Consider the following 18,180-nt stretch of genomic DNA (forward strand, 5'->3'; position numbering starts at 1 on the left):
GAATTGGAGTTACCAAACAGTTGTGAGCCAATGTGTAGGTGCTGGAAATTGAACCTGGGTTTTCTGGAAAAGCAACCAGCTCTAACCGCTGAGCCATCTTTCCAGCTCTTACTGCTTGGCTTTCTGTTTAGAAAAATCTGCTCACAAGATTGACACATCAGAGTACCTTTAGGGATTTATACTACAGATATTCTTGCCCATATTATTGATTACAACATAATTTCCCATTAAATTTTAAGTAATTGTAATAAAGTTGTGAAGTATGTGGAATTGTTTTATGTACCAGTATAAAATACTTTTAAGATACTCTGCAGTTACCAGTAACACACATAATATACCATACCACTTGAGTAAAAAAAGAAGAGGAAGATGTGTGCATTCTTGAAAGTTCATACATCATCATTACCTAGTAAGCCAGGATGTTGCTTTCAGGGCGGGGGGGGGGGGCAGTAGGTAGCTGGCACTGTGTGTGTTCAAGTGGTGATGGCATTCATCCTCAGCTTCCTATAACCCTAAGGCATGTATTCCGTAAGAAGGTTGTTTGAGAACTTTATAAATTCTTCCTCTCAGACATGGCAAATATGTACGTCTTACTCCGAGCTGTGTCCACTGGCTTACCTCATATGATCCAGGAGCTGCAGAATCACATCCATGACGAGGGCCTTCGAGCTACCAGTAACCTCACTCAGGAACACGTGAGTCGGGGGTTAGGGTGCTTTCTCGCAGCCAGGTTTATACAGGTTTTCTTTTGACCTGGTTTGGTTATAAAATAGGATTTTGTCATAAAAAACTAATAGATATTCTAATGTTTGAAATCTTGAACTTACTGAGCTCTCTTTAGGATTGTTGAATTGTGAGAAAACCACTGTTGCTTCCTAACAACACTGATTGCCAGTAGCATTTGTTAACCTTCCAAAAGGAAATTATTTGCAGTTTCTTTACAATTATGTTGCTTTGTAAGTGGCAGTTAAAATCTCCCCTGCTTCTATGTTTGCCATTCAAAATCATGCAGTCATGTGCCCTTACCTTCCCTAACCCTTATTTTTCTGAAAAGGCCTTTGCCAACCAATGACCTTGTATTGTTGCTGTTATTGTGAGGCATGTTCAAAATTTTTTGCTCAGTTTGCAGATTCAGAGTATTGAGTGACACTGAACAAAAACTGAGCCTCATTTCAAGGTGGAGATGTAAAAATATGCATTTGCAGTGATCCTCAAATTCAGTCATTTTCTTTCAAGAGGGAAACTTTTGAAAGAGGTGGGGGAGTTGAGGGTCAGGGAGGGGTTAATTCTACCCAACTCCAGGATCTCATTCTCATTCTAGAAAGGTACAGGTTTTATAATCCTTCCTCTCAGAATCCAGTCTTTCTTTATGTAACTCTGTAGATTTAGGGATTCATCCTGTGACCCTTAAGGCATGGTGTTCCAACATGAGTGTGTGGGGTTATGTGGCAGAGGACCTGCTAGGCCTGGTGTTGAATGGCAGTTCCATTTTAGATAGAAGAGTCTTAGAGTTTTAAGACCAATGTAGCTAGAGATGCTAGGGAGTGGGGAGGCGTATAAGTATAATTTGAGGGTGTAAGCATTTATTCTTCGCCAAATTTTATTCTTAAACATCTTAAAGTGTAGCTTTATACTTTGTATTTTATCTTTTTAGATGCCAACACTATTTGTGGAATCAGTTTTGGAAGTACATGGTAAATTTGTTCAACTTATCAACACAGTTTTGAACGGTGATCAGCATTTTATGAGTGCTTTAGATAAGGTAACTTTTAAAATTTTTTTTATTTTTTGTTTTTCAAGGCAGGGTTTTTCTGTATGTAGTTTTAGCTGTCCTGGAACTTGCTATGTAGACCAGGCTGGCCTCGAACTCAGAAATCCACCAGCATCTGCCTCCCAAGGGCTGGGATTAAAAGGAAGCACCATCACTGTCCAGCAATAAGGCAACTTTTAAACAAATAAATAACACATGCAGATGACATATGTACATGGGATTTTCTTTAAACTGTGATGTGGAGTTTCAACTGGGTGTATTTATTAGGCATTTAAGTTTGAGGTCCTTAAGATACTGAAACCCAGGTTAAATTTGAGAGTTTTAAGGTGGTTACAGTGAACATCTATAGAGTTTCCTGTGTCATTATTACTCAGTTGTTGCTACACTGGTGTACATGGTCTTAGTATCCTTTAGTACTGATAGTTTCCTTGTATAGTCTGACAGTGGCAAGGCTGGCATTTTACTTGGCATTTAGGCTGTATTCATTCTTGGTTTGAAAGACACCAGGAATTTGAGTTAGTATTTGACATTGGAAATTCACTTATAGGTTGTGAGGTATTAAAATGTATTGATCACATGTCAGTAATGGGTAGCAAATAACATCCTATAATGGGGAAGGGCACAGAAAGTCTTACTTTATGATAATTTGGTTTGTGGAGTAGTCAGCTTTCCATCACTGTGACAAACACTGAGCTAAGCAGGAAGAGTTTTTTTAACTCTCGGTTTCGCAGGTTTCTAACTAATTGGCCGTGTTGCTTTGGGCTTCTTGTGGTAGGCATGTTCACCTCATGATGACCCAAAGAAGCAGAGAGGGAAAAGAAGGATCCAGGGGAGCCACTGTCCGTTTTAACATGGAGCCTTATGAGTTCCTGGGGAGATAGCTCAGTCTCCAGCACCTATGTCAGAAGAGCAGTGTGATAGTGTAATCCCAGTGCTGGGGGTGGAGAGGGGGTGCTGTTGAGCTAGCTCAGCCCAGTGTGCCCTCGGTCCCAGGGACAGACTCTGCTTCAAAACACAAGGTTCACCTTGCCTTCACATGTGCATTCACATGGATACTCCATTAGGAGAACACTGCACATCCACACGTGGACAGAGAGGGAGGTAGCCAATCCATGCTATGATAGACATGATTACACGATCCTCAGCCCTCTGTGTGCTTTTGCCTGCTCTGGAAACTAACCACTGCACTGCTTTCTTGTTTAGGCCCTTACATCTGTTGTAAATTACAGAGAACCCAAGTCTGTTTGCAAAGCACCTGAATTGGTAAGTTTAATTGCCTAAAAGTAGTCTCATGCAAAGTCAGTAAAGGTTAGTAGACCGGCAAATCAATTTGTCTTGTATACTTTTTTTTTTTAGACCACGACAATTGCCTGCACTACATATAGCTTCAATTTATGTATAGAATGCACTAGGCCATGTGCCCTTTCTTATTCAAAGGAGAAAGAATTCACAAAGAATAGCAAAAGAAAAAGAAATGCTTCTTATTATGATCACTAATTGCTGATTAGTTTTTTTTTTTGTTTTAGTATTCTGTATATTTAAAACTTACCTGAGCATGCATATTTTACATTCATAATTTTAAAGCATAACTTTAAGACGTAACAGCTCACAGTATCTGTTGAGCCACTTTTGCCTTGTTTTTGTTTCATTGCTGGTAACTATTCACTGGCTTGTTTTCATGTTTAGGCTCTTACATCCTCTCTAAGTGACCTCTGTGTTGTCACCTTTGAAGTGTCTTTCCAAAGGGTCCTTTGTAAGAATTATTACCACTTTCTTTTTGAGCTTGCTAAGTACTGTGACAACTTGCTAAAGAAGTCAGCCAAGGGGATGACTGAGAATGAAGTAGAGGACAAGCTCACCAGCTTCATCACTGTTTTCAAATACATCGATGACAAAGACGTTTTTCAGAAAGTAAGCCAAACAGCTCAAATTACAGCTAGCAGCTTTGCTTTGCTTTGACTTTCAAGTCATAATTAAAGTAACCATTTACATTTTCCTGTAGTTCTATGCAAGAATGCTAGCAAAGCGTCTAATTCATGGGCTGTCTATGTCAATGGATTCTGAAGAGGCCATGATCAATAAATTAAAGGTAACAGAAGTCTTTAGTATTATAATATCATAAAAATCATTATACCAACAGCCAAAGATGCTCACTGTATATAATGACTGCATCAATCAAGGCAGTCCAGTCGTTAATGTGTGTGCATACAGTGGGCTGTGGAAGTGGTCAGACATAACTGTATTTGCATACAGTGCTACATGTCAGCACAAGACTCAAAGGTCCAGAGGTTTTCATGATTCAGAATAACCTCCAAGTTCAGTATGATTAGAAGACAAGCTTCTGTTCTCCTCCTTCAGTCCTGGCTGATTATTCTCAGTTTGGGTTATATGCTTTGCAATTGTTCCCCAGCAAGCCTGTGGTTATGAGTTCACCAGCAAGCTGCATCGGATGTACACAGACATGAGCGTGAGTGCTGACCTCAACAACAAGTTCAACAACTTCATCAGAAGTCAGGACACGGTGATAGACCTGGGGATTAGTTTCCAAATATATGTCCTTCAGGTATGACAGCACTTTGTTTAGTTTAAGAATCATTTTGACAATGTGATATAAAGGGTCAGCAAATGACTTCTGTTATGCTTTGTCAGCTAGTGAATGGTAGAATACCCTTATAGACTTGGAATAAAATGCGTCCTGATGGTAAGGGCCATAGCACTGTCAGCATTCCGAGAAAAGAAAAAGGTGCTTCAGCAGCTCAGCATTTAAATGGTTGCCTGCAAGGTAGATGTCTGTCTACTGAACTTATTATTTTGCTGTTCCTTTTCTAGGCTGGTGCATGGCCTCTCACTCAGGCTCCTTCATCCACATTTGCGATTCCCCAAGAGTTAGAAAAAAGTGTACAGATGGTAAGTGTGCAGGAAAGATACAGGTAAACAAAGGCATTATAATGACTGTGTGTGTAAACAAAGGCATTATTGTAATGACTGTGTGTGTGTGTGTGTGTGTGTGTGTGTGAGAGAGAGAGAGAGAGAGAGAGAAAGGTGTATTTCAGTTTGGGGTCTGTCTGTGATACATAGTAACCCTACCAGCTTCTAAGCACTTGTCAAATTCATAAAAGTTTTTTTTTTTTTTTTTCTATTTTACGAAAGTCTTGGGCTAATCAGGTGGCTGTGTCACTGGGTGATGGCACCTGCCACCAAGCCTAACACCTGATCAGGCTTCCAGACCCCACATGGTTGGACCCCACATGGTTGGACCCCACATGGCTGGCACAGAACCAGCTCCTACAAGTTCTACTTTCACTTTCACAGGTGGCCCCTGGTACAGACAACAAACACTCAGTGTGCATTGTTTAGAGAAAAGAGAAAGCTTTATTGTCATTCTCTTTTTCCATTTGAATTTTGAGGCCATGTTTATGCTTCTTTTAATTCTGGTAACATTTTAATTTTCCTTTAATTGAGTGAGATACCAGAAAATAATATATCAAAGGCACGCATTCAAGTGAAAAACCTCTTTAAAGTGGACAGAAATTCTAGGAGGCTGACCTTTTATAGGTTGTCCCTGACTCCATATGTATGGACATGGGTGTGCACACACATACAAATACATAAATATAATTATGTAATAAGCAAACAGATAAATATATATTTTAAAAAATAAAATGAAATATAAAATATGAACTGGGAATATAGCTCTTGCAAGAAGCTCTGAGTTCCACCCAGCACAAAACCAAGTTTTCAGGAGGTGGGGCATCTATGTACCCAGCTAAAGGCTAGCCTGGAATACATGAGACCCTATGTCAAAAAAAGAAGAAAACATGAACAATTTGTTTTGGGACTGTTCTCTTTTACACATTCAAGGAAGGAGTGTTTTTTTTTTTAAATTTTAATTTTTTATATTAATAACAGTTTATTTACTTTGTATCCCAGCTATAGCCCCCTCCCAGTCCCACCCTCCCTCCCTCATCTCCTCCCATGCTCCTCTCTAAGTCCACTGATGGGGGATGTCCTCCTCTCCTTCCATCTGACCCTAGCTTATCAGGTCTCTTCTGGACTGGCTGCAATATCCTCAAAGAGCTAGCCACTGAGTTCATGTCAGAGACAGTCCCTGTTCCCCTTACTAGGGAACCCATTTGGATACTGAGCTGTCATGGGCTATGTCTGAGCAGGGGTTCTAAGTTATATCTATGCATGGTCCTTGGTTGGAGAATCAGTCTTAGACAAGCCCCTATGCCCAGACATATTTGGTCCTTGAGCTCCTGTCCTCTCCGGGTCTTACTAACTCCCTCTTCTTTCATAAGATTCCCTGTACTCTGCCCAAAGTTTGGCCGTGAGTCTCAGCATCTGCTTTGATACACTGCTAGGTAGAGTCTTTCAGAAGCCCTCTGTGGTAGGCTCCTGTCCTGATTCTCAGGAAGGAGTTTTTAAAATTTTAAAGATTTATGTTCTATTTAATTGTGTTTGTGTGTTTACCTATATTGTCTGTCTGTAGTTTATAGACTTCAGAAAAGGCTGCGGACTAGCACCCACAGGCCAGTTCAGAGCTGACTATAATTCCACTTCCAGGGCATGTGATATCCTCTTCAGGCCTCCACAGGGACCAGGCAAACATGTTGTGCAGGCATATATAAAATGAAACACCTGAACACATAAAACTAAATTATAAACAACAATACAACCAAGTGGTAAAAGGAAATCTATCCCGCTACCATGACCTTTATTAGGAACCCCCTTTTACCTTAAAAAGGTTGCATCTCTGTACCTGTGTTACTTGCCTTTTGTTTAACTGTATTAGAATTCAGCTTATATTAATAGTTCTACACTGTTAGTGCAAGTTTATTGAATAAGTGAGGTGTTCTGACTTTTCTCCCTACTTGTGAAATATGTGCAGGTACCCACAGAGGTTGGGGGATCCCCTGAAATTGGAGTCATGTGCAGCTATAAGCCATTTCTTGTAGGTGATGGGAACTAAAACATCATTTCCAAGAAAAGTGTGCAAATACTGATTCATCTCTGTATGCTCCTGTCCATACAATTCTAAATTTAAATGTACGTCAACAAGACTATGGGTAGAGAAATACCTTGAGCCCCAAAGCTTTGTTCATGTCATTGTTGACAAGGATGTTAAATCCTTAAAACCCTACTTTATTAACTGCACACATATGTTGGTTAAGCTTGTTCCTTTTGGGAGGCTTTGTGCTGGTGAATGTATGGTTTTCATGTTGAAATGTATGATGGTATATTTGGTCTTTAAATACAATCTTTAAAGTCCAGGTTAAGATTGTTAACAGTGATAAATTGCTATTGACATTATTTCTGAATTTATGCAAAGAACTAAAGTGTGCAGGTGCTGAGGTTTGGGGAAACTGGACAAGCTGTAAATAGAGAGCTGGGGTGGGTAGGACTGATGCTCAGTGGGTGAGGACTTGAGGACCCGAGTTAGGATTCCAGTGCCCCATGCTGGGCAGGGAGAAGACACAGGATACTGGGGATTCCTGCCTGGCCAGTGCAGCTGAGATAGCAAGCTCCAGATTCAGTGAAGTCCCTGTCTCTAAATAATGTGGGAAAGCAATTGAGGAAGGCGTACCTGTGGTCACTTCTATCCTTCACACACACAGGCTGGGATAACTAACATGCTGGCATGTCATAGCAATTTAAATTATAGCAGAGAAATATTTTCAGAGATGTGTCTACCCTGCATGGGCAGTCAGTTGCCTGAGTTACTCTGCCCTACCTTGTTTACTGTTGTTTCCCATGGTGCTCTCAAATTCCTGGGCTCACACAAACGTGTCTCGGCTTTGCATGTCACTGGGACTGTTAGGTACACATCACAGCACTTGGACACACTGTATGGGTAGAACACTTTAAGTGCACTAGTCTAGAGTGAGCAAGTCACTGCTGACCCTGCACAGTCGCCAGAGCTTGACACCAGCACACCTACATAGCAAGTGGGTTATTCAGGATCTGGAGCAGGTCCTTGGGACGAGGTATATCATTAGGTGGATTAAGATGCTTTTACCTTTTCAGTATTGTGATAAATAAGTTTCAGGACCTAAAAATAGCTTGGCATCTCTCTCTTTCAACAGTTTGAATTGTTTTATAGCCAGCATTTCAGTGGAAGGAAGCTGACGTGGTTACATTATCTCTGTACAGGTAAAGAATGTTTAATTACTTGTTTAATGATATTTACCTGATTGTGTTAATTTAGAACTACAATTACTGTATTCTAATTCTAGTTTTAAATCTAATCTACTTTGCACCATTTCCCTTTCTGGTATCATTTATAATGCTGATAATGATACTCATTTTAAGACATTCCTTGATTTTTATAATGAAAGTAAATTTTTTTAGCCAGTCAATTTTAGATATTAAGGAATTTGTTTAGAAAAGCAGACTGATGGGTTAGATGGTTTTGAATACGTGTTCTCCAAAATTTTCTTAGCCCGATCCATTGATTTACACTCTTGTCACAAAGTGTTAGAGTAGAAGCAGTTGTTCTAAGTCTCAGTGCTAAGTCTCTGCCTTAGTCTCAGCTCGCTGGAGGAGGCCAGTCAAAGCAAAGGCACATACTCTCTTAGACTTGGAAGGTCGGTAGATTAGCACTCACAGGCTAGTTCCCTACTCTGCTTCCAGGAGATCTGATACCTTCTTTAGGCCTCCACAGGGACCAGGCACACATATGCAGACATACATGCAAGGAAAAACACCCATACACATAAAACTAAGTTATAAACAATGACAAAAAGGGAAATGATGAAAGGAAATCTTTCTACCATGACCTTTATCAGAAACACCCCCTTTTACCTTAAAAAGATTGTATCTCATTACCAATGTAACTTGCCTTTTGTTTGGCTGGTTTAAGTCTTAGAATTCAGCTTATATTAATAGTACTGCACTGTTTGTACAAGTTTATTGACTAAATCAGGTGCTATCATTTTCTCCCTACTTGTGGAATATGTTTGGTCTTTGCATTTTTATTTTAATTTCAAACTTATGTAGATGAAAATAAATATGATACACTTTGATTATATTTCTCTCTGTGCTCTATATCCTCCTTCTGAAATTCTCAACAAGTTTCCTTCTTTTTTTGTTGTCTGAGTGTGCATATGTGTGACCCACTGCGTTTAATTTAATAAGAGTTGCAGAGTTGCAAGGATGAGCCCCTAGTTGACAGGGGCTGTTGATGAGCTCAGACACGTGAAAGTCTGAAGCAGATAGCTGCTGCAAGTTCATGGGTATATGTCATACCCAGAAGACAATGTTCAGAACACTTTTCATCCTCCAGTTCTTCTTATCCTATCGGTTTTGCTAGGATATAGATGTCCATTTAGGGCTGATCATTGGTAGTCCTTTATTCTCAAATTATTTTAATTGTAATTTGTGTTTGAGTTATACCTGGGTACACATGTGAATGTGTTTACACTTGGTTTGCAATGGAGGTTAAGGGTCACCATTGCCTGACTTTTCTATTTATTTATTTATTTATTTATTTATTTATTTATTTATTTACTTTTGAGACATTATCTCTCACTAAATCCAAAACTCACCAGTTCAGTTAGACTGACAGCTAGGCAAAGCCAGCAAGCTTCGGGTATCTGCTTGTCCCGCCCAGTCATTGAGAATGCAAACGTGTACCCTGGCCTACCTTTACGTGACTGCTCGAGAGTCCAACTCAGGTCCTAATGCATTTGCAGCAAGCACTTTATCCTCTGACGGTTGTATGGTTTTGTTTCGAACTTTAAAAAAATTGCCTGTTAGTGGAAGGTGGCACCTTTAATTCCAGCACTTAGGAGGCAGAATTAGTTGAATCTCAGTGAATTTGAGACCATGTTGCGCTCTCTCTCTCTCTCTGTCTCTGTCTGTCTGTCTCTCTCTCTCGTGTGTGTGTGTGTGTGTGTGTGTGTATGTGTCTGTCTGTCTGCCTGCCTGTCAGTGTCTGTGTGTGTGAAGTACACCCAGGCATGTCACATCAGCATGTGAACATCAGAGGAAAACTTTGAGAATCTGTTCTCTTCTTCCACAGTGTGGGTACCAGGGTTGAACTCATGCCATCACACTTAGAGAATGCACATCCGTTGGTGGTAGTTCCTGGTTATCTCTTTCTGTCCTTTTCCTTCTTCAACCCAGTTTTGTTTTGCCTTGCCTCCCCTGCCGGTCCTCGTTAGCGTTCCTGTTGTTTTTTATCTAGAGTTACTGCTTAAGCTCTGACAAAGTCAGAATAAGTGAGCTGTTACTACATGCTGCAGCCAGTACTCCAGCCTGACAACCCCCATGTCCTGCCAACAGGAATTGGAATGCCTGCACATCAATTTTAACATGTTTGCTCTTTTAGGGGAAACAGTCCAAAATATCAATTATGACAGCTTTGAAATGAAAGCAATTTGGATGATCAGTGTTCTGTCAATTTCTGTTTTAATTGTAGGTGAAGTTAAAATGAACTATTTGGGAAAACCATATGTAGCTATGGTTACGACCTACCAAATGGCAGTGCTTCTTGCCTTTAACAACAGTGAAACTGTCAGCTACAAAGAACTTCAAGACAGCACCCAGATGAATGAAAAGGAGCTAACCAAAACAATCAAATCACTGCTTGATGTGAAAATGATTAACCACGATTCAGAAAAGGTAATGTTCCCAAACCTCTAAGCACATGAAGGCTCTTTTCTGAGATATTGGCAGTTTTAAGGTTTGTGTCATACATGTGACTCTGTAAATTAGCTTAGTGACTTCACCACGAGGGCAGGCTTTGCCAAAAATGAACACAGTATGATTGGGGGGTCAGCCTGATGCGTCAGAGCCTCCGCAGCAACAGTGTCCTTTAGAAACAGCTCACTCGTCATAGTGTGCTTGGTGCAGCATTTTCAGACAGACAGTAGATACAATGGCTGCACCTGAAATTAGCTTCTTTCTAGAGAGAAACTGATTTAAATTCTGGCAAATGTGAAATCAGAAAAAAAAAAATTTTGTTTTAAATATAGGAAGATATCGATGCAGAATCGTCATTTTCATTAAATATGAGCTTCAGCAGTAAAAGAACAAAGTTTAAAATTACTACGTCGATGCAGAAAGATACACCACAAGTAAGTGCTTGTTTGAATGTCATTTCTTCTAAAAATACTTAAGCAGTGGATCGAATGAATCCATTTTATACTGAGATCAAGCAAACCTTTGCACTCTAAAATATGATAAAGCTTTTCTGGCTTATTCTTGCTTGCATTTGTTGGCCTTACAATTAAGTGCCAGCTTAACCAGTATATTAGTGTTTAGAATATAGACATTTTAGGTAATGGTGCTCTGGCTCAGTTATCCGTCGAGTATTGACACGTGTCGATTATAAATAGTGATAGGTTTTGTTGTGACAGTTTCGTGTGTGTGTGCAGTATGTTTCTCTCATTCCTCCTACGGTGCTGCTGCCCACCCTCTTCCCAAGCAGCTCCTCTACTTTGTTTTTCTTTTGATGACTCCATGAGTTTAATTAGGATTACTTGAAAGAACTTGGGCAACTTACCAGTATGTACACTACTGAGAAAAATATATCTTTCTTAGCAAACATGAACTGTTTATGAAGTAGAGGTGGATGAATAAGGAAGAGAGAAAATATATTAATATATGAATGAGAGGATGAATGAATAAATAAATGCACGAATATAGGTATTGAATCAGAACCTTGGATGTGCTAAATGAATGCTCTGCAACTGAGCTATATCCCCAGCCCCATATTTTATCTTAAAACATAGTTTGGGCTTGTAAGTGTAGGTCAAAGGTAGAGTACCCGCCTAGCTTATGGGTTCCTGAAAGACGGGAAGACAGGGACTTTCGGAGGGTTAGATTTTCTTTGCCTTCTCTCTAAAAATGCCTTTCCTGAAGTGATATGCTTTCAAGCTTGAAACTCATTTTTGTAAAAATATGTTAGGCAATGCTTATGAAATCTGTGCGTGGCGCACAGCTTGCCCTGCAGTCTGCCTGGCATGTGGCGCCAGCAGGAGGTGGGTTGAGGCTCTGACGAAGCACTGTGATTGGCTTTTTGACTGAACTCAGCAGTGATCATTGCTTTAGTCTGGAGTAGGCTTCATTCAAAGACATTGCTGGCTGTGGGATGAGAAGTAGCTATCAGGTCCTTGGGATGAATTCCATGACGGGGGTGGGGGCACGCATATTAATTGCCCTGAGTCTGAAACTCTAATGTGACAACAGTCTCCTTTTCTGTAGAATGAACAATCTCAGGGATTTGTCTTTAAAAACTGTTGCCCAGTCCCTTGTCCTCCAGCACGGTCTGCCTCTGTATATGTCTCAAGCAAGCCCTTCTTATATTTCATTGGTGATCACCGTTTTCTGGCCTATCTTCCCTCTGTGCTCCGAATGAGCCAGAAGAACCCTCCCCTCAATCCCCAGCCCTAGCTATCTAGTTTGTGCACTTGTTGCAAATCACTGAACTCGTTACAGCCTCATCTGAAAGCATCTTGGCATAAAGGATAGCTAGCTACTAAAACAAGAGTCTTGTCCTTTACTATTGCTTATTTTTATTACATTATAGTTCAGAATGGTGTAAACTTCAAAAGTAACCTAGCTTTATTCTTACAAACTATCTGTAACCTGCTAGAGGTGTTATAGGATGTCTTGTGATTTGGGCACAGCCCTAGTGTATGTTTTCTTGTTGTTGCTTTTTCCTAGTTTGTCTGGTACAGTATATATGTTTTCATGCATGTTTGGCAGTCAGGTCAATTTGGATGTGGTTTCTTGGAGCCATTCTCCCTCCCTCCCTTCCCTTCTTCTTCCTTCCTTCCTTCCTTCCTTCCTTCCTTCCTTCCTTCCTTCCTTCCTTCCTTCCTTCCTTCCATTTTATTATTCTCTATGATAGCCTTTGTAGACTAGGCTGGCCTTGAACTTACAGAGATCCGCCTGCCTCTGTGTTGGAATTACAGTCATATACTACCACACTTGGCCTTCTTCCTTTTTATTTTTAGATAGCATTTTCCCCCCCAACTGTAAAAGGCCAACTAGTTTAGGCTGACTGATATGCAATGGCATTATAACATGCCTGGGTGCATACAGAAAACATTTCACCTTCTAAGCTAACTCCCCAGCCCCTGAATTTTTTTTTTAAGTTTGTTTGTCTCTGAGTGTTTTGCCTGCCTGCATGTTTGTTTATGCACCATATTCATGCTTTAGTCTGGAGGGACGGACTTGTCCACAGTGTGAGCAGCTGGGAACCAAGCCTGGGTCTTCTGAGAAAGCAGCAATGCTCTTAACTGCTAAACCATCTTTCCAGTTAATAGTTAGATAATTAGTTAATAATTAGAACCACTGATTGTAATATTAACTGGAATTTTAAAATTCACCAATAGGAATTAAAACACATTCAATGACAGTGTCCTATGTGGTGTCTCCCATCCATTTTTCATAAAAACAGGAACTGGAACAGACTAGAAGTGCTGTAGATGAGGACCGGAAAATGTATCTTCAAGCTGCTATTGTTCGTATCATGAAAGCGCGCAAGGTGCTTCGGCACAATGCCCTCATTCAAGAGGTAAAAGGGAAAAGCTCTTGGGATTTTGTAGTGCACTGTATTAAAATTGAGACAGGACTAATACTGGCCAAATAGCATGAAGAAATATTTGTTTCTGTGTTAGGGCCAGCTTTGCTCTGTTTTGAACTAGAGAGCCTAAACTTGCCAATTTGTTAAATCTCCTGTCCATCTGGAGACAAGAACCAGTCCAGTGAGCATTCGTTCATTTCCTTTACACACAAGTATTTGTGTGCAATGAGCATCCTAGGGCTATTCCTCAGTGCAAAGATCTCCATGTGCACAGAAAGAAAGGTTGTGGTATTAAGTGCATCGGAATAAAAGCAGACTGAGCATTTAAACAGACTTGGGGGCACATTGAATATGTAGGTGGTGATGCCATTGGTAATTTCACTTATGTGTCAGCTTTACTGTTTGGCCATATCTTACATTCTGCACTTTATTTCCTTTATAATCCAAGCATTAGGATTTTATTTTAGCTTGCCCACAGGCTTACTTTTATCATCTTGTAGAAACTGATAGCTCTGGCTAGTGCTCTCCCTGTGTACTACCTTGTTCTATGCTAAAGCAAGTGTTGCAGAGTACTGTGTTCCTTCTTGCTAGTTAGGTCTGTCTGTTACAGAGCCAGGTTTTCAGTTCAACATTCACACACCCTTTTCTTTTAGGTAGGACTGTTGAATCCTAAATGTGAGGTTCCATACAGCTGATTTGAAATGGATGCTTATGCTGATTAACTAGAATAGTCTGACTGCTGTCTCTCTCACAGGTGATCAGCCAGTCAAGGGCCAGGTTCAACCCCAGCATCAGCATGATTAAGAAGTGCATAGAAGTTCTGATAGACAAACAGTACATTGAGCGCAGCCAAGCATCTGCAGATGAGTACAGTTATGTCGCGTGACACCCTCTCCTGGTGCGCGTGTGAGGTCATCGTCACCATTCGGTGTGCTTCTGTGGGAAAAAGCAGGCCTGTGCCTCCATACTTTGGTCATTTGGCAGCCCCCGTTTTTCTGCTGTTTACAACATCACCAGTGCCACGTCATGAGCATCAAAGAAAATGCCTAGAGATATTTCAAGCTCATGTCATTATGACATTTCTTAAAACTTTATTAAAAGAATGAGTGAAGTATTGCTGAAATGTGGAATTTGGTTGGGTACCATGCTTTCTCCCCTTCACGTTTGCAGTTGATGTGTTTTTTTTTTTTTAATGTATCTTAAAAGGACATAAAATAAAAACTTAAATATTGTAATATGACAGATAACCTAATAATTGTATCTACATTAAAATGACAAACATGATGTTGCTGCTTGTCAAATAAAAAAAATAAAGAAACCATGCCTTTTCTATGTCATGGAATATCAGGTTGGACAGAAACAGGGCACTTATAAATGCCTGTGAGTCATCTAAGCATCTACAGTATTCTGTCTCGTCGATGAAGTCACACGGGCTCCTGTTTAACCATCAATTAAAACTTCCAGGTTTTTGTTTTTGAATACGTAAAGTTGTATTTGGTGTAAAAAATGTTCTTTGTGAAATTGAGCTAAATGGCATAAGCAACTTTTCCATTTTGAGGATGTAATTCCATCAGTGGCTTTGGTGATGTGCTACACCACAGAAACGGAGCAGTGGCTACTGTGCAGTGACATCAGCCTGGCAGAGAAAAGACTGCATCGACATGATGGCTAATGCTCATCTCCCAGAGGTGTGGGAGGCTGTGGTTACAGTGACTTCCTGCTCTCCCTGCCTGCTGCTGGCACCCCTTCCCCAATGCAGGTGACTCCCCCATCTAAAGTCGGTAGCGGTGCCCCTCAGCACGCTGGTGCATTGTGCCAGGCACCTTGTATAGGGACACGAAATTTCATCCACTTGTTTATTATAGATAACAGGGGCATTAACATACTCTGGTCTATCATATTATCCATCTGCCATCCCCATGTCATATTGCTGTTTTAAACCAGAGTGTTTATATCTCTAACAGATAAGGCCTTAAACCCACAATAATATAATATTCTGAACAAATAAACAGTACTTAATTTACATTCTCATGTGGTTCATATTTAAATTTGTTTAATGGTTGGTTGATTGCACCTTTTCATGTATCTCAAGCACTGAGAGAATCTACTGTATTTCTAATGACTTCTACTGTCTTTGTTATCTTGCCTTTCTACCTCTTGAGGATAATGGCAAAGCATATACTATTGTACATTCATGGTCAAAAAACAAGGCCCCTGTTTTGATGACTTGTTGAGAATTTTCCAAATTTATAAGTATTAAATTAAATCATAACCTGATACTAATTGTCAAGAAATATTATATTGAAGAGTGGTCAGAATATTTGTGACAAATTCAAGTTTTCTTCACGTTTTCTCATTTACTGACAAGCAGAAGGAAGAAAGGAGCTCAGGTAAGTTGAGGTTCCATTGAAAAAAGTAGAAATGTATTCACTGAATTCTGTTCAGCCCATTCCCCCCTCACCAGGACCCCCAGGCAAGAGGGCCAGCTTGGCCTTGCTGACTGGAAAGATTACCTGTCAGGCTCTGCTCATAGCCACACCAGTGATTGTAGACAGAGTGAGTGGGTCATCTACTGGAGGGTAAGAGAACTGGGAAGGGGCTTGTTGCAAAGAAAAAAGCCTTGTTACAAAGAAAGGTAATATAAGCAAATTTTTAAAATCACTTCTTACTCTGTAAGATGATTCATGATACCATGCCTGAAGATGAGAGTTTGATTCCCAAGACCCATGTTGTATAGGGAGAAAAATAACTCCCATAAGCATTCTCTGACTTAACACACATGCATACATACATACCAATGCAGTACAAAGACTTTTAAGTCAATACTGATATAATTAATGTCTTTGACAGTAGTTTACAAATAGCTCATCCATTCTTTTCTTTTTGAAATAACATTTTGATCACTGTGGGAATAAATTTATTCTGTAGTTTAGTCCAATTTGAAGATTTGCTTTGGTAAATTATCAGTGTCTTGTTTAACAATTGATCAGTTTCACAATTGATACATACTACAATGTTGTAACATCTGTATCTGCTTTTGAATACAAACTAGCAAGTGTTCCCAAAAAGTTATCTTGTTTAAACTTCAGATAACCTTTAGAGGCAGGCTGTTTCTTGTATATCTACATACAAACACTTTTTTTTTTTTTTTTGTCCCTCTCTCCCTCCCTTTCTTTTCCGCAAGACAAGGTTTCTTCTGTTTAGCTTTCCACCTGTCTCTGCCTCCTTGAGTGCTGGGATTAAAGGTGTGCATTACCATGCCCATCTGGTCTATTTGTGATCTCTAAATGTAAGTAAGTACTGATGAAGAGCCCCAGATACCACAGACTGGGACCTACAACGTTTCAGTCTCCATCTTCATTGAAGTTCTGATCAATTGATCAGTCTTTATATAATGGTCAGCATAAGCCATGGCTGTCTTCCTCCAAGAACTTTAATGAATTACCTGTATTAGAGTGAATGGGCAGTGTGAAAGTTAAGTAGGCCTGGACACTAGTGGTAATGACAATGGCTGTTGCCAGAGGGACTTTCCCATGAACTGTTGTATTGGGTTGGGTGACCAGGCAAGAGACAAGTCAAAATGATACCCAGGATTGCGGCTATGGGTATATTACTGAGCTCCAGCCAAAGAGAATTATGTTTTAGAATTGTTTTATATGAGTGTTTTGTCTGCAGGTATGTGTGGGTACAATGCATGTAGTTAGTGCCACAGAAGTCAGAAAAGGGCATGGGAACCCCTGGAATGAGTTACAGGCAGTCGTGAGCTACTGTGTGGGTGCTGGAAATCTAACCTAGATCGTTTCTAAGAGCAACAAATGCTCTTACTGCTGAGCTATCTCTCTAGCCCTAAGAATTCTTTTTTGTCCTCTTTGGTTCTATTTTGAGGAGAAGTGAAAAATTGCCTACCTAGCCTACTTAGGGAGACACTGAGTATTATTGGAGATAGAGAAGCGGAAACAGCAGCTCCATCACTGTAGCCTACCCTACAAGAGCTGGAGATCTGGCGTGTACTGCACAACTGACAGGCTGGTACTGGCTTCCAGATGTGGTCTGAGTCTCTTCTGGCTGGTTCTGCTCAAAGACTCAGCTTTTGCGTGTTGGGGGAGGGGGGAGTGAGAATCTTTGTGAATCTCGTTGGTTTCAGGGACTTGACTAAAGCTGTTGAGTTGTTTATTTCTTGAACTTAACACACCTCCCTGAAGGGTGGAGTGTTTTACCCTCCTTTACAGCAGTGATTTTTCAACCTTCCTAATGCTGTAATCTTCATGTTGTGGTGACCCCCAACTATAAAATTATTTTGTTGCTTCTTCATAACTGTAATTTTGCCAATATTAGTAAGTATCTGATGATGCAACCCCAGAAATGGGTTATGACCTGCATGTTGAACTGCCGCTTTAGAGCATCTAGTGCTTAATGAGTTTTTGTTTTTGTTTTTTCTCTCTTCCATCCATGTGGGAGGGACACCAACCTGGGCTCTAATGCACTCTCTCAGTTTCTGTCAAGTTGTCTAGCTACCTTCTGAGGCTGGAACTTAGTGCCCAACCTAGGATGTGAGCCACACCTTTTTTCCAGGGCACCTGCTCTCCACACTCCGTTACCAACAGCTGTGTTTTTGGTGTTCCCAATGCCTAGACATTAGCTGAGTGACTTTCTGACTTTCTGAATTTACTCTGACTCTGACATTAGGTTCTGAGTTGGCTGCGGGCCTTGCTGGAAGGAGATTTCAGGTATACTGATAGTATTCCAGTCCTGACCACGTTTGTCTCCAGACTGTCTTGCTCCTGTGTGCTTCATGCTCATTTGGGTCTCTAGTTCTCTGAAACTGCAGAGGACATGTGGTTCCTGCTGACTTGCATAGATTTTTTTTTAAAGA

The 18,180-nt window shown here is 40.4% G+C and overlaps 1 protein-coding gene across 5 annotated transcripts in view; it reads left to right on the forward strand.

The window, feature by feature from the left end:
• Positions 1–15,332, forward strand: part of Cul2 (cullin 2) — a 51,915-nt gene extending 36,583 nt beyond the window's left edge. For all 5 annotated transcript variants that reach the window (XM_055608611.1, XM_055608609.1, XM_055608610.1 and 2 more), the window contains 12 exons: positions 571–695; positions 1,655–1,762; positions 2,975–3,034; positions 3,554–3,682; positions 3,774–3,860; positions 4,182–4,334; positions 4,601–4,678; positions 7,858–7,924; positions 10,194–10,396; positions 10,750–10,851; positions 13,182–13,298; positions 14,062–15,332. In XM_055608611.1, the coding sequence (XP_055464586.1) occupies positions 571–695; positions 1,655–1,762; positions 2,975–3,034; positions 3,554–3,682; positions 3,774–3,860; positions 4,182–4,334; positions 4,601–4,678; positions 7,858–7,924; positions 10,194–10,396; positions 10,750–10,851; positions 13,182–13,298; positions 14,062–14,193 (1,361 nt within the window). In that variant the 3' untranslated portion in view covers positions 14,194–15,332. The remainder of the gene's footprint in view (positions 1–570; positions 696–1,654; positions 1,763–2,974; positions 3,035–3,553; positions 3,683–3,773; positions 3,861–4,181; positions 4,335–4,600; positions 4,679–7,857; positions 7,925–10,193; positions 10,397–10,749; positions 10,852–13,181; positions 13,299–14,061) is intronic.
• Positions 15,333–18,180: the final 2,848 nt, after the last annotated feature.

This window comes from Psammomys obesus, unplaced genomic scaffold, assembly GCF_907164565.1.
Source record: "Psammomys obesus unplaced genomic scaffold, mPsaObe1.curated_primary_1811, whole genome shotgun sequence".
Classification (NCBI taxonomy): domain Eukaryota; kingdom Metazoa; phylum Chordata; class Mammalia; order Rodentia; family Muridae; genus Psammomys; species Psammomys obesus.